Genomic DNA, 12,425 nt, shown 5'->3' with positions numbered 1-12,425 from the left:
TTATTCCGTGGATTCTTCAACTTCTTCACTATCTCTAACACCTTCTTCTTCATCTGCTTCTTCTTCGTCTTGATTTTCTTCATTTGATTGTCCAACACGCACTCTTACTAATGGTTCAGGGAAAGCCTCTTTGTTATTATCATTAGACTCTTTCATTAAAGCTAGAGATGCTAATGAAATAGATTGTACCACACTCTTCCAGTTTGCTAAAATTAATGCTACACTGGCAGTTCCTCCATTCATCGTCTCTAATTTGTCACCTATAGACTCTAGTTGTAAAACCAAATCATCTGTCAATTCTTTAAATTCCCTAAATCGTTCCAAGTTTGCTCTTTTTTCAGCAATCTTTTGGTATATAGCAGTATTTGTTTTCAGCATTTGAAAGGTTTTGTGGTGGGTATTGATGAATGAAATGATTAGAGTGATTTATTTTAAACTTTTTTTTTGGCGTTGCATTTGTTTTGTTTTGTTTTGTTTTGATTTTTTTAGCCCTCAAAATTTCCTCTTTGCTTTTTGTTTACCACCTGATTAATCTACATTCATTTATCACTAGAGAACCATTTGAGAACTAGTCAAAATATGGCAAGGAGATCGGAAATCCCCATTAGTGATAGGGGGGCAAGACGACGTCTGTCGATAAATATAACAAATAATCTACCCCCAAGTTCTTCTTCATCATCATCTTCATCATCTAAGGAAATTAACTTGGGTGAAGATGAATTAATTCAAACATATGTGGATCAAAACAGAATATTAGCTAAAAGAAATGCAATTTACTCCACCAAAATAACAGAATTAGAAAATAAATTAAATCAATCTAACTTGGAGAATACTAGACTACGCAATACGCTTTTGTCTTTAGTAACTTCCATTGAGTCGAATGTGATGACTAATGTCAACAATATCTTACAACTGATTCAACAATCAAGAATAACTAATGGATTACCAAGAAACGCACAGCTAGACTGTTTGGGCCAACTGGAAAGACCAGAAACTTCCACCCCTTTAAATTCAACATCGTCAACACCAGCTTTTAATATCGAGGAAAGTACCGTTAAAGAATCCAAAACTAACAACTATGGTGTTCCTCAATATTTCAAAAGAAAATCACCAGAAGAAAAGGAAGAGCTATTAGAAAAGTTTTCAACAATTTTGGAACAACTGGAATCAGATGATTTGGTGACGGTCGCCAATATTACCACTACCACAAAAAACGAAGATAGAACCACTTGGGAACTACCTCCAGCAAGTAGTGAATCAAAATTGCCCTTGGAATCTACGTTCAATGAGAAAATTTCTGTATTACAAGAAGACCTGGAACAAACAAATACTAAAATAATGGAGAATCCAAGCTCAAGTTCAAGTTCAAGTTCAGGTTCACAAATCAACAGTGATGAGCCTATATCCACACTCAAACTGAAATCAAAGACAACCAAAGAAACCGAAGAAAAGGGTAAAAAACCTAGTAGCAAAACAACTAAAAAATCTACTTCTTTGGTTAAAACTGAAGAGAAGCCAAATACTGAAACCGTAGCAACTGAACCAGTGGTAACTGCACGTGCATCATCAGAAGAACTTCCTCCAAGAAGACCTTCACGGAATAGAAAAGAAGTGAGCTACAAGCCATTATCCATGCGTGCTAAAATGAGAAGAGAATCTATAAAAATGTTGGATGCTGTTGGTGATAATGTGTTAATAAATTATTCCACGAGTTCGAAAAAAAGAGCCAATGAATCACAACAACAACAAGAACCAAAAGATCCAGAAGAACCTCAAAATAAACGTAAAGCATTATCTAATATAACCAATACAGCAAAGTCAACAAACAAAAAGCATCAATCATTAGACCCATTTGCTCAGGCTGATTTATCAATATTTGATTTTCAAGAGGATAAAAAATCACAAAGAAATCGTAGATATACAACCATTGGCTAATTCAATATACTACAGTACCAGCTGTCTTGGCATTATTAATTTTCTTTTTATTGTTTAACAACTATCTCTCTATATACCTAGATATAACAATATATGTATCTCACACACTCATTTTCATTTTTATAGGTGGATATGGTTCATATCCAACTATTTCGAAATCTTCAAATTTAAAATCATCAATAGACTTAATCTCATTTTTTCTTTCCTCTTTGATAACTAATTTGGGAAATTGTTTAGGGATTCTTTCAAATTGTTCTTTTAAGGCATCTATATGGTCCAAATAGACATGTGCATCACCTAAAGTATGAATGAATTCACCACAGTCCATATCCACCACATGTGCAATCATCTTGGTTAATAAAGCGTAGGATGCAATATTAAATGGTACACCTAACCCCATATCACAAGACCTTTGATACAATAAACAAGATAATTTTGGTTTGGCCGTTTTAGCTTGTTTAGGATTATTTGGGTCCGGCAGAGATGTAGGGAAATTCACATAAAATTGACAGAAAACGTGACATGGAGGCAAGGCCATTTTAGCAAAATCTGGCGGATTCCAAGCAGACATGATAATTCTTCTATCATATGGATTTGTTTTCAATTTTTTAATAACGTCTTGTAATTGATCAAATCCTTGACCGGTATAATCGGAATCACAATCTTTATATTCTGCTCCAAAATGTCTCCATTGGAACCCGTAAACTGGTCCCAAATCTCCTTCACGACGATGAGTCAACCCTAATTTGTCCAAAAATTCACGAGATCCATTGCCTTCCCAAATCTTCACTCCCTTTTCACTTAATATTTTAGCATCAGTAGAGCCAGCAACAAACCATAATAATTCATGTATGATCCCTTTTGAAAATACTTTTTTAGTGGTTAATAAAGGAAAAGTATCATTTGATAAATCAAATCTTAATTGTGGTGGTGCAAAGAGCGATTTTGTGCCTGTACCAGTTCTATCAGGACGATGTTCACCTTCATCTATAATCCTTTTACATAAATCAAGATATGCTTGCTCTGCAGTGTTAGGTGATACAGTCATTTGTAGTGATTTGAATTTGTTTTCAATTATGAAAGAAAACTAAGTGTTATGTATTTTCATTCATATTTTTGTTTTCCTTTGTTTTTTTAATTGATTTACGCGCATCAGTTATTAAGAACGGGAACGAAAGAAGTGAGACGCGACGGACAGACACCACACACTTGGTAGCAATCATCGGTATTCCTTGTATTTGCCCCACACAAATCTACAAATTTGACATTAATTAATAGCTTCACATTTATTAAAGAATATAAAATAAACTAAAGAATATTAAAAAAAACCAAGTTATAAAAATAGATAGCTCAATGGCTCATCTAAGCGAAACAAAATCATAGCAAGACTTCAACTCAATTGAGGTTACTCACTCATTGTTTATTTGGAGTCACCAAAAATAGCATCAGAAGCTTTTTGGACAAATGATTTGTCGTTTTCAGAAGTAGCTTTACCAGCAGCACTGTCAAGAGAGTCAGTAACCTTATCCTTGAATTGTTCTGGAGTGGATTTTTGAGAATCTGGAGTTAATTTGGATTCGATTTTATCACCAATATCTTTTCTACCTAAGTCGGACATGTTTAATTGTTCTGTTTGTTGTTTTGTTTTATAATGATAAAAAAAAAGGAAGGGAAATATGAATTGAAAATAAGGAAAACCTTACCTCTATTTATACTCCCAATTCTTCATCAATTAAAGGCGGAAACTGTTATTAACCTTAAGTGATACTAGCAACTTAGCAACGCCACCACATCTATTGTAGGAAAGCAACGGATTTATGCCTTTGACAAACGTCACCAAGTCTCGAAACGCTGAGATTGCTAAACTTGGAAATAAATCATTCAATAACATAGCAATCTACTAGAAATCAAGTGCCACACAAACATACACTTCATAGTCAATTTCTTGATATTGCCCCAAGTCTATATGCAGGATAGCAAGTAGTTCTTTTATTTGCTGACCCTACACTATAACAATAATAATCACAACTACTCAATTAATCAATTGATTAAAGTTTACTAGTCTATCGATTTTGTGTAATTGAGCAAACAAAAGCAACTTTCAGCAAAGTGTAAGCAATTTGGAGAGCAACTTAGTTTATGCAGATCCCGAGGATTTCAAGGTGAAATCACAATTCCATAGGTTGAATAGGGTGTTCCCTTAAATGTAGAAATAAGAAGAAATTTAGGGAAATGGTAAATATCTTAAAGTCCTGCTTTAAATCGAGTTTTCGAGTAGCTATGGGTCTAGTAGATGAAACAAGTCAGGTTTACGTTTATTTTAACATACAATCTACATATTGATGACGCAATATAGCACCTTATTAATCTAATAGATTATCAAAAACCAATAATAATAATATTATTAGCAACAACAACAACTATAACACATGTGTGACTATTGGCATTTATTAACACGCGCAATGACGTCTAGACTTGCAACCAAGCAAAGTATTTGAACCATTTTGGTTCAACAAGCACACATTTGGACTCAGCAATCAACAATGGTGTTTCAGATTTATTCAATGGCAAAGTTTCCAAGTAGCCTTCAATAACGACTTTTCTACCCTTTGCCTCCTTGACCTTTGCATGTAGCACTACAGTACTTTGTGGCGGTGCTTGGTTTTTGAAATCAATCAGTAGACTGGCAGTGACCCCCTTCTTCGAAGGTAATAATGGGAATCCGGCAGAACACAATCCTTCATCCAAAATTGTGGAGACAATCCCATTATGAATTTGACCATCTTGACTAATTAGCTTATCCCCCAAGTGATAAAAACTGGTCAACTCCCCATTCTTTTCATCAAGAAATACTATTGGATCTATTTCCATTAAATCGGGTCCAAACAAAAGCCCGGTATTCACGTAATTTTTATGATGTTGATCTGGGAAAGCGTGGCTGGAATTGTAATGTTTGAGATTAGGGTCGTTGACCAACTGTTTATACCTATCAGTGGACCTAATTTGCTCTAGAACTGAATCATTGATCACCAACAACTTTTTATCTCCAAATTGACCTTTTCTCCAATCTTTGGGAAACGCTGCTATTCCTACCCCAAATGCAAGCAAGGGTGTTGTTTTTCTGACTAATGATCTGAACATTTCCAAAGTGTGGAGGTAACAACCCTTCGACGTTTGTATGGATATCGATTTTTTGTTCGTGTGTAAAGAACCACACCCAAAATTTTTTTGATAGTCGCATTTTGAGAGTTGACACGACCAAAATGTTTACGATGCCCATCTGAAATATTTTCCTAAATTTTTTTTTTTTTATAATCTGCAACTTACCAAGTATTTATTATTATACTAAATAAAGGAAAGTCAAATATCATCAATGGGTAACAAGGCCAAAGGAGTGAAGCGTTCTGCAGACAAATACAACAATAAGTCTTCTAAGAAGGCAAAGGTAGCTGAAAAACTTCCTTCACCTTCTTCCGAGAGCGAACGTTCAGAAGATCGAATTGATGAAAGTGACGCAGAATCCAGTTCTGGAGACGATTTGGATATCAGTGAGGACGAAGATGAATTAGATGACTTGGATGATGAAGATGTGAAAGAAGATAACGACGAAGAGGAGCAAGAAGAAGAAGAGGAAGAGGACCAAGAAAATGGAAATAATGACAACATCGATCCAAACAAAAAATCATCAAAAGAACAACATTCAGAACAGAAAAAGGTATTGAATGAACGTAAATTACAGAGAAAAGCAGGTATTCAAGTACAGAAAATTAAAAGTTTATGGGAAAAGTTGAGAGTCACCAAACCAGCTCCAACCAAAGCACAGCGTGATAAATTATGTGATGAAGTTTGGGAGTTATCTCATGATGTAATCAATGATCTTGTTATGAAACATGATGCTTCTCGTGTTGTTCAAACTTTAGTGAAATATTCTAGTAAAGAAAGAAGAGATATTATAGTGAATTCATTGAAAGGATCTTTTTATCAATTGGCAACTTCTGCATATGGGAAGTATTTGTTGATTAAGCTTTTGCATTATGGTTCTAAAGAATCTAGAGCTATTATCGTTGATGAATTACATGGTAAATTGCGTAAATTGATGAGACACAAAGAAGGTGCTTATGTTGTTGAAGATTTGTATGTGCTTTACTCGACTTCTGAACAAAGACAGCAAATGATTAGAGAATTCTGGGGATCACAGTATGCTGTTTTCCGAGACTCTGGTAAGGGGAAAACCGTTTTAGATATTACTAGAGAGCTGGCTGAAAAGAAACAATTGATTATGAGTAATTTATATGGTACCATTAAAGCCTCAGTTGAAAAGGGCTCTACCGGATTTCAAATTTTGCATGCTGCCATGAAAGAATATGTCACTGTATTGAAAGATGATATTGACGCTAACGATTCTGCTATTCGTGATTTTATTGATTTACTTGGTGAACAATTTGCAGAGTTAGTTCATACCCAAGAAGGTTCTGATGTTGCTTGTAATTTAATTGCCCTTGCTAACGCTAAAGAACGTAAGGTAATTATCAGAGGTTTGAAAACCCATACTAATGAATTGATCAAAAATGAATATGGTAATATCGTTTTAATTACATTGTTCATGACTGTTGATGATACTGTTTTAATTTCTAAATCTTTTGGTGCAGAAATATTCACTTCTGAGTTAGTCCCCGAGTTAATTCAAGACAAATTTTCAAGAAGACCAATATTATACTTATTGAAAGGTTTAGATGGCAAATATTTTGCTCCTAATGTGAAGAATGCGTTATTAGGATATGAAGAATTGGCTTATAAAAAAACTTCCAAAAAGGATAAACAGCAGAGAAAATCAGAACTCTTGGAAAGATCAATACTGCCAATTTACAAGGCATTATTGGATGAAGAATCTATAATCAAATTATTGCAAGTAAACATTGCTGCTCAAGTAATCACTGAATTAATCCTCACATCAACCAACGTCGAGGACGTTAATAAAAACTTGAGACCTCAGTTGGTTGATACAATTTTCCAAAAAACAATCTGTGGAGATGTGCTTGAAGATTACCATTTACTCAATAAAGTCCCATTTGTTTCAAGATTGGTGAAATCTTTAATTCAAGGTAACGAATTCAAGTTCGACAATGAGTCTAAGAAATTGGTGAAAACTGGTCAAGCAGCATCTCCTGGCATTGGCAGCGAGTTTGCAGAAAGGGTAGCTGATGAAATCAATGTCGAAGATTGGGTTTCTGGACAACCAGCTTTTGTTCTAGTATCTGTTATAGAAGTTTTGCAATTGGAAAAATCCCCAAAGGCTGAAAAGTTGAAAAAAGCTATAAAGAAATTATCTTTGTCCAGCGATGACAAAGGAGCAAAACTTTTAAAAAATATTATTTAGAACTTGTATATTAAATGTTTACATCATTTCATCAGCATCGAATTCCTCTTCTTCACTATATTCATCCTCACTAAACTCATCTGCACTCTGGTCGTCAAAAATTGTTGACCGCTCACTCAAGTGTCTCTGAATTCGGTTTTGACTGAGTTCAGGTTCATAAGAATGGACTTCTTTTTCGCTTGTTATACTACCTTCTTCGTCCAGCTCCTCTTCTTGCTCGTCACTTTCATCATTTTCAAAACTCAATACAATAGCATCTTCATCAACTGCACCATCAGCTAATCCAAATTCTTCAAACCATTCCAATCTTTTACCACAACGAAGGCAGGGCATATCTTCACCATTGACTTTAATCATATTGAACCGCGTGGAAATGCACACATAACAATATACATGTCCACAATTAGTAATATAAGGATTGGTGACAGGTCCTGCAGATGGAAAAGTCCTACCACCCGTCTGTGATGCCTGATTGTTATTGTCATGACATATGGCGCATTCTGAAACAGGTAAATTTGTATATGAAGTCAAAGTTGGAACGTTCCCTGATTGAACGTCTAATGAATTCTTTGACCTTCCTAATAGTTTTCTTGTCATTCTACCCAATTTCCGTAATTGCAACAATGGCAAAATGAATACAAGAAACTCAGTCATGACATTCCAAACCAATTGTCTATTTTGAAACTCATAATTTACATTGCTTCCATTGAATTTCAACAAATCCGATGATATTGGAGTTTCTATTATTCCCAATATTCTATTAACCAACGATGAATATTGTCCATTTACTAAAAAAAATGTAAAGTTGACCAAATTAGCAATTTTCAAAGAGTTCTCCAATCCAGAAAGAATTGATGTTCTATTGATCAACAAGTAATTTTTCAATTTGTCCAAAGTTGAATGTGAATTTTGGGTAGATGATTCATCCAAGAAGAAGAGGTATGATTCCAATTTCTTGTACAAATAGCCACCAATAATAACAGCTCCTAATAAAGCTTTTCGAGAGCTCCCTATGATTTTCCCTGATCTTGAATCTGTTAACTTTAAATTTTGCAAAGAAGAACCATAAGATGAACCTGATTTCCAGACCGTGAGTCTAAAGATTAATAAGTTAAGTAACAATGAATATAGCTCCGGGTGTTGACTAAATGAGTATCTGCTTGTACTGTGTAGTTGAAAAATCGACGAAAGTTGTTCCTTCAATAATGAAAATAATTCCGAGTCCAAGATACCAGCATCAAGTTGTGAAACTCTGGGAGAAGGATAAGATATTGGGATCATTATATTTTTCTGGTATCTGATAGATTGGAAAGTGTAGTCAATTGTCCAGAGTATTAACTTTAAAAAAAGATTTACACCAAGTAGAGGAACTTCTTAATGTGGAGAAGATTTTATTATTCCCTCTCATTTTTTTTTCTATGGAATCTTACAAATGTTTGTGCCGCGGTTTCGTTGCTTCTCTTTGTTTTTTTGCTACTATTATAAAATAATACTTCCTAGTAGTTACTATAATATACATACTCTCTACTTTAGCACCAGTAAAAGTTCTGTAGTGACTTCTTCAATCAACAATGAGCTTTGTCTCAGCTTTAATGACTGCAATGTATTAACTACCGGTTTCGCAAATGGTAAAGAACTTTTAGAGTCAACCAAATAATTTATCAAGCATTTCAAAACTTTCAAATACAGGAGTTGAATGACTGGATTCTTTTTGTCATGAAGTGATAATTTGATTAGTATGCTGTTTATGACATTCATATTCAGCATATCTCTCGTTAATGGAAGATTATTGGTCAATAACTTGAAGTAGATTTCCAAAGTACTCTCCAAATTAGAAACTTTAGGAAGCAAAAACCCTCCAACCAAACAATCGACTGCCATAGGAGAATTCAAATCAATATAAGATGGTTCCAATTTGTACCAGCAATGTAACGAGTCCAAAGCATTTGACTGCCAGTAGGGATCCAACAACAAGTTATAATAAATTTTGACTATGTCATTCTTTTTTAATTCGTTTACGACACTAGCATCACAATGTACAAATTCACATATTATCGGCAAAATAAACTGTCTGAATGGTAAGTTAATTATAGACAAGGTTTTCAAGTAAGGTAATCCACCTAAATTGACAAACTCTGACTCCCTTCTATGATTCAAAGCAAGGCTATTATACAATATTGGAGCTAGAACATTAATAATCTCTTTGTAATTGCCTTTGGAGGGGATGTAGCTTTTTAACAACTTGACCAAAAACTCCAAGATCTCGGCATGATATAAATTCTTCAACACTTCTGATATGCAAGACATGGATTTCACAAACTTGAGCAAAGTCAACTGGTGAGACAATTTTAAATTGTCAAATAATTTGAATATCAATTTGAACAAGTCTATCGACCCAATAGAAATTCTAACTTTAGTCTCAGATTGACTGAAGTATTTGATTATATCAATAATTCGTTCTATTGTTATTTCAACTTGTTCTTTAGACACGTTTTTTATCAGGGGCTTTTGATCATATTTGACCAATCTGTTCAACAAAACCACTAACCAGAAAATCACACCATGCTTTGATAGAATACGGCACAAATCAGATTTCGATCTACTTAAATCTTTGGCTAATATGTTGTGAATAGACTCTATTGCAATCAATGGGAAGGTAGGAGTGGTATCAAAATCTTCTTCCACAAATTTACTTACTAGACGGAGTCCCCCACAAGAAACAAACATAGACAAGGCCTTTTCTGATAAATTCAAAATGCCAATAAATTTAGCAACTTGCAACCGTACTTGTACTTCATAGGTCGCACTTCGGAAATGCGCTACAGTGGGTATGCCTCCCAAGAAACAAAAGTTCTCGAGCGTGCCTAAGTCGCTTTCGAAAACATGGTTCAATATAGAAAGACAATGATACCATAGCTGTTGTTGGCTTGGAATATCTTGAAAACTCTCTAGGAGTTCCAACAATGACAAAACTCCATGGTCTCGAATCAAGGTATCATGCAGTACCGGATATTTCTTAACAAGATGTAGCATTCTTCCTGTAACTTTTACTAATGCTGGTACTGCATCTTCGTATCCTAGATGAACTTGCTCTAACTTGCGACTTAACCTTACTACCAAATATTCCATTTTGCTTTGTACTTCTAATTCGTTTGTATCAAAGTTCTCAATGTCTATATTTAAGAAGGGGTCGGATTCATCCATACTTTCTGCAACCACTGCTAGTTTATTTGGACCGATAGTTTCAAATTCAAAATTGCCCAGGGTATCTTCCTTTTCATCAGCAAATAAAGTTAATAAATCCTTTTTGGAATACTCCGTGAGTTTAAACTGTTTCTCTGTATTATCTGGTTTCAATTCTATTATAGAAGATGTCGAGTTTTGAAACTTAGACACTTTGATCTCCTCAAAATCTTCATCCCAATTTTCATCATTTGATTCAGAATAAATCTTGATTGACCTCAACTCTCTGCTAGGTTGTCTCAATAAGGTGGCCATCGAAGTCTTTGCTGTTGCAGTTTGGTTTAACCATTTATGTTTCAAAAGCAATTTTGCACTTATTCTAAGATTGGCTTGCTTTTGAAAACATTCCAATAGAAAGTCTTTTGCAAGAGTAGACATATTTTTTGGTAATGGCGGATGCTCATCGGTACCAATAGCATGTAATGTTGCCATAGCATTGAGGTCGTGATACGGTGGATTTGTGGTAAACAACTCAATAATAGTTGCTCCTAATGACCAAATGTCAGAGGCGGTACAAATACCTTCTCCCCCAAGAACAGTTTCAGGAGCCATCCAATTGGGTGTACCCACAACAGTTAGATGTTGAGATGTAACTTTGGTTGCAACTCCAAAATCAGCTAGTTTCACGTCGCCCTTATCTGTTAGTAGCACATTAGCGGCTTTGACATCTCGGTGTACCACCCCTTGTTCATGCAAGTAATTTAGTCCCTCCAAAATCTGTCGAACATAATTAATTATCTGATACTCAGGTAGCCCCTTCTTCAACTTTTTATACAACTGGCGTAATGACCCTCCTTCACAGTACTCAAGTAGAACATTCAAAGAAGTTGCTGTCTTCACAAATCCGTGATACTTTACTATATTACGGTGCTTCAATATCTTCAACAAATCAATTTCTCCCATTAAAACTCCGACATCCTGATCTTTCTCTATTCGAATCTGTTTGATTGCTATGACTTGATTGGTTTTGAGGTTTACTGCCCTGTAGACACTCGCAAAAGCCCCGTTCCCCACTAATGTAGTCAACTCAAAATTATCTAACGCATTGTGCAGACGCGTACTAGTTCTTTTTTCAAACTTTTGTGCTGGTGTTAACGATACTTTGACTGAAGAAGTTCGCTGATGTTTAGGTGTAGATTGCAACCTGGCATATTGATTGCTCTGTTTAAAGTTTTCTTCAGCTTCTGATTGCTGTTGCTGTTGCTGTTGTTGCTTGCGGAGTTTCTGTCCACTAAGTTTCTGAGGAATATTTCCTTTTTCGTTTTGGTAATCTAGGAAGGGTGAATCACTGTTTTCATCATTGTTATCAAATTCATAAATTGGATACACGGTGGGATAATATGGCTTGGTATTATCGCTCGTGAATTCAACATTTAAATCTTCCTTTAGTTTCTTCGCAAATGGTGAGTCTAGCGTTGTAGTTCTAGATTTGGGGTCACTCCCAACTATAATCGATGCTTTGGAAAATTTTGAGTATTTTGAAAATGATAAATCGTTCAAGTTTTCGAACCCTTCTATTTCGTCATTTTGATTGGTCTCTTCATATTTGGCAAGAACAGATTCTTTGTTCGATCCATTCTTCGAACTTGCATTCTGGCTCGTGTGTAAAGTTGTCCTTTCATTTAAAGCTTCTGTCTTCAAATCAAAATCATTTAAAACCATTTCTATAGTTCTATGCACATAGTTGAGAACAAAAGAGAATGTCACGTAGTTGAAAATCCTAAAAAAGAAAACCTTGTTTGTGTTTGAATGTAAACGCTTGGTGTAGCAGGTTTTTGTTATTTGTACGTCTATGTACAGGTCCGTAACAATAGGGCCAAAAAAGAAAAACAACAACAATAGGAGAATGAAAAGCTCTTAATAATTTATG

General features: G+C 34.9%; 8 protein-coding genes across 8 annotated transcripts; 2 read left to right on the top strand and 6 right to left on the bottom strand. All coding sequences in view use genetic code 12, as the record gives it.

Moving 5' to 3' along the window:
* On the bottom strand, window positions 1-378 carry DAD2 (Dad2p; the record flags this gene model as incomplete). Its single annotated transcript, XM_709817.1, has 1 exon — window positions 1-378. One exon carries the CDS (start codon window positions 376-378, stop codon window positions 1-3), a length of 378 nt encoding a protein of 125 aa, XP_714910.1.
* Window positions 379-579: 201 nt separating this feature from the next.
* On the top strand, window positions 580-1,935 carry SGO1 (Sgo1p; the record flags this gene model as incomplete). Its single annotated transcript, XM_709816.2, has 1 exon — window positions 580-1,935. One exon carries the CDS (start codon window positions 580-582, stop codon window positions 1,933-1,935), a length of 1,356 nt encoding a protein of 451 aa, XP_714909.2.
* Window positions 1,936-2,035: 100 nt separating this feature from the next.
* Window positions 2,036-2,983, bottom strand: CDC21 (thymidylate synthase; the record flags this gene model as incomplete). Its single annotated transcript, XM_709815.1, has 1 exon — window positions 2,036-2,983. One exon carries the CDS (start codon window positions 2,981-2,983, stop codon window positions 2,036-2,038), a length of 948 nt encoding a protein of 315 aa, XP_714908.1.
* A 372-nt stretch (window positions 2,984-3,355) lies between these two features.
* Window positions 3,356-3,553, bottom strand: WH11 (Wh11p; the record flags this gene model as incomplete). The annotated part of the gene is made up of 1 exon (XM_019475229.1): window positions 3,356-3,553. One exon carries the CDS (start codon window positions 3,551-3,553, stop codon window positions 3,356-3,358), a length of 198 nt encoding a protein of 65 aa, XP_019330774.1.
* An 851-nt stretch (window positions 3,554-4,404) lies between these two features.
* On the bottom strand, window positions 4,405-5,076 carry CAALFM_C205170WA (uncharacterized protein; the record flags this gene model as incomplete). Its single annotated transcript, XM_709814.2, has 1 exon — window positions 4,405-5,076. The coding sequence occupies one exon, from the start codon at window positions 5,074-5,076 to the stop codon at window positions 4,405-4,407; it is 672 nt and encodes a 223-aa protein (XP_714907.1).
* Window positions 5,077-5,308: 232 nt separating this feature from the next.
* CAALFM_C205160CA (uncharacterized protein) lies at window positions 5,309-7,312 on the top strand (the record flags this gene model as incomplete). Its single annotated transcript, XM_709813.2, has 1 exon — window positions 5,309-7,312. The coding sequence occupies one exon, from the start codon at window positions 5,309-5,311 to the stop codon at window positions 7,310-7,312; it is 2,004 nt and encodes a 667-aa protein (XP_714906.2).
* Window positions 7,313-7,330: 18 nt separating this feature from the next.
* Window positions 7,331-8,593, bottom strand: PEX2 (ubiquitin-protein ligase peroxin 2; the record flags this gene model as incomplete). The annotated part of the gene is made up of 1 exon (XM_709812.2): window positions 7,331-8,593. One exon carries the CDS (start codon window positions 8,591-8,593, stop codon window positions 7,331-7,333), a length of 1,263 nt encoding a protein of 420 aa, XP_714905.1.
* Window positions 8,594-8,836: 243 nt separating this feature from the next.
* CDC15 (serine/threonine protein kinase) lies at window positions 8,837-12,217 on the bottom strand (the record flags this gene model as incomplete). The annotated part of the gene is made up of 1 exon (XM_709811.2): window positions 8,837-12,217. The coding sequence occupies one exon, from the start codon at window positions 12,215-12,217 to the stop codon at window positions 8,837-8,839; it is 3,381 nt and encodes a 1,126-aa protein (XP_714904.1).
* Between the last annotated feature and the right edge of the window lie 208 nt (window positions 12,218-12,425).

The sequence above is a fragment of the Candida albicans genome, chromosome 2 (assembly GCF_000182965.3).
Source record: "Candida albicans SC5314 chromosome 2, complete sequence".
Lineage (NCBI taxonomy): Eukaryota > Fungi > Ascomycota > Pichiomycetes > Serinales > Debaryomycetaceae > Candida > Candida albicans.
The sequence above is the reverse complement of the archived record's forward strand: the minus strand, read 5'-3'. Positions and strand labels throughout refer to the sequence as shown.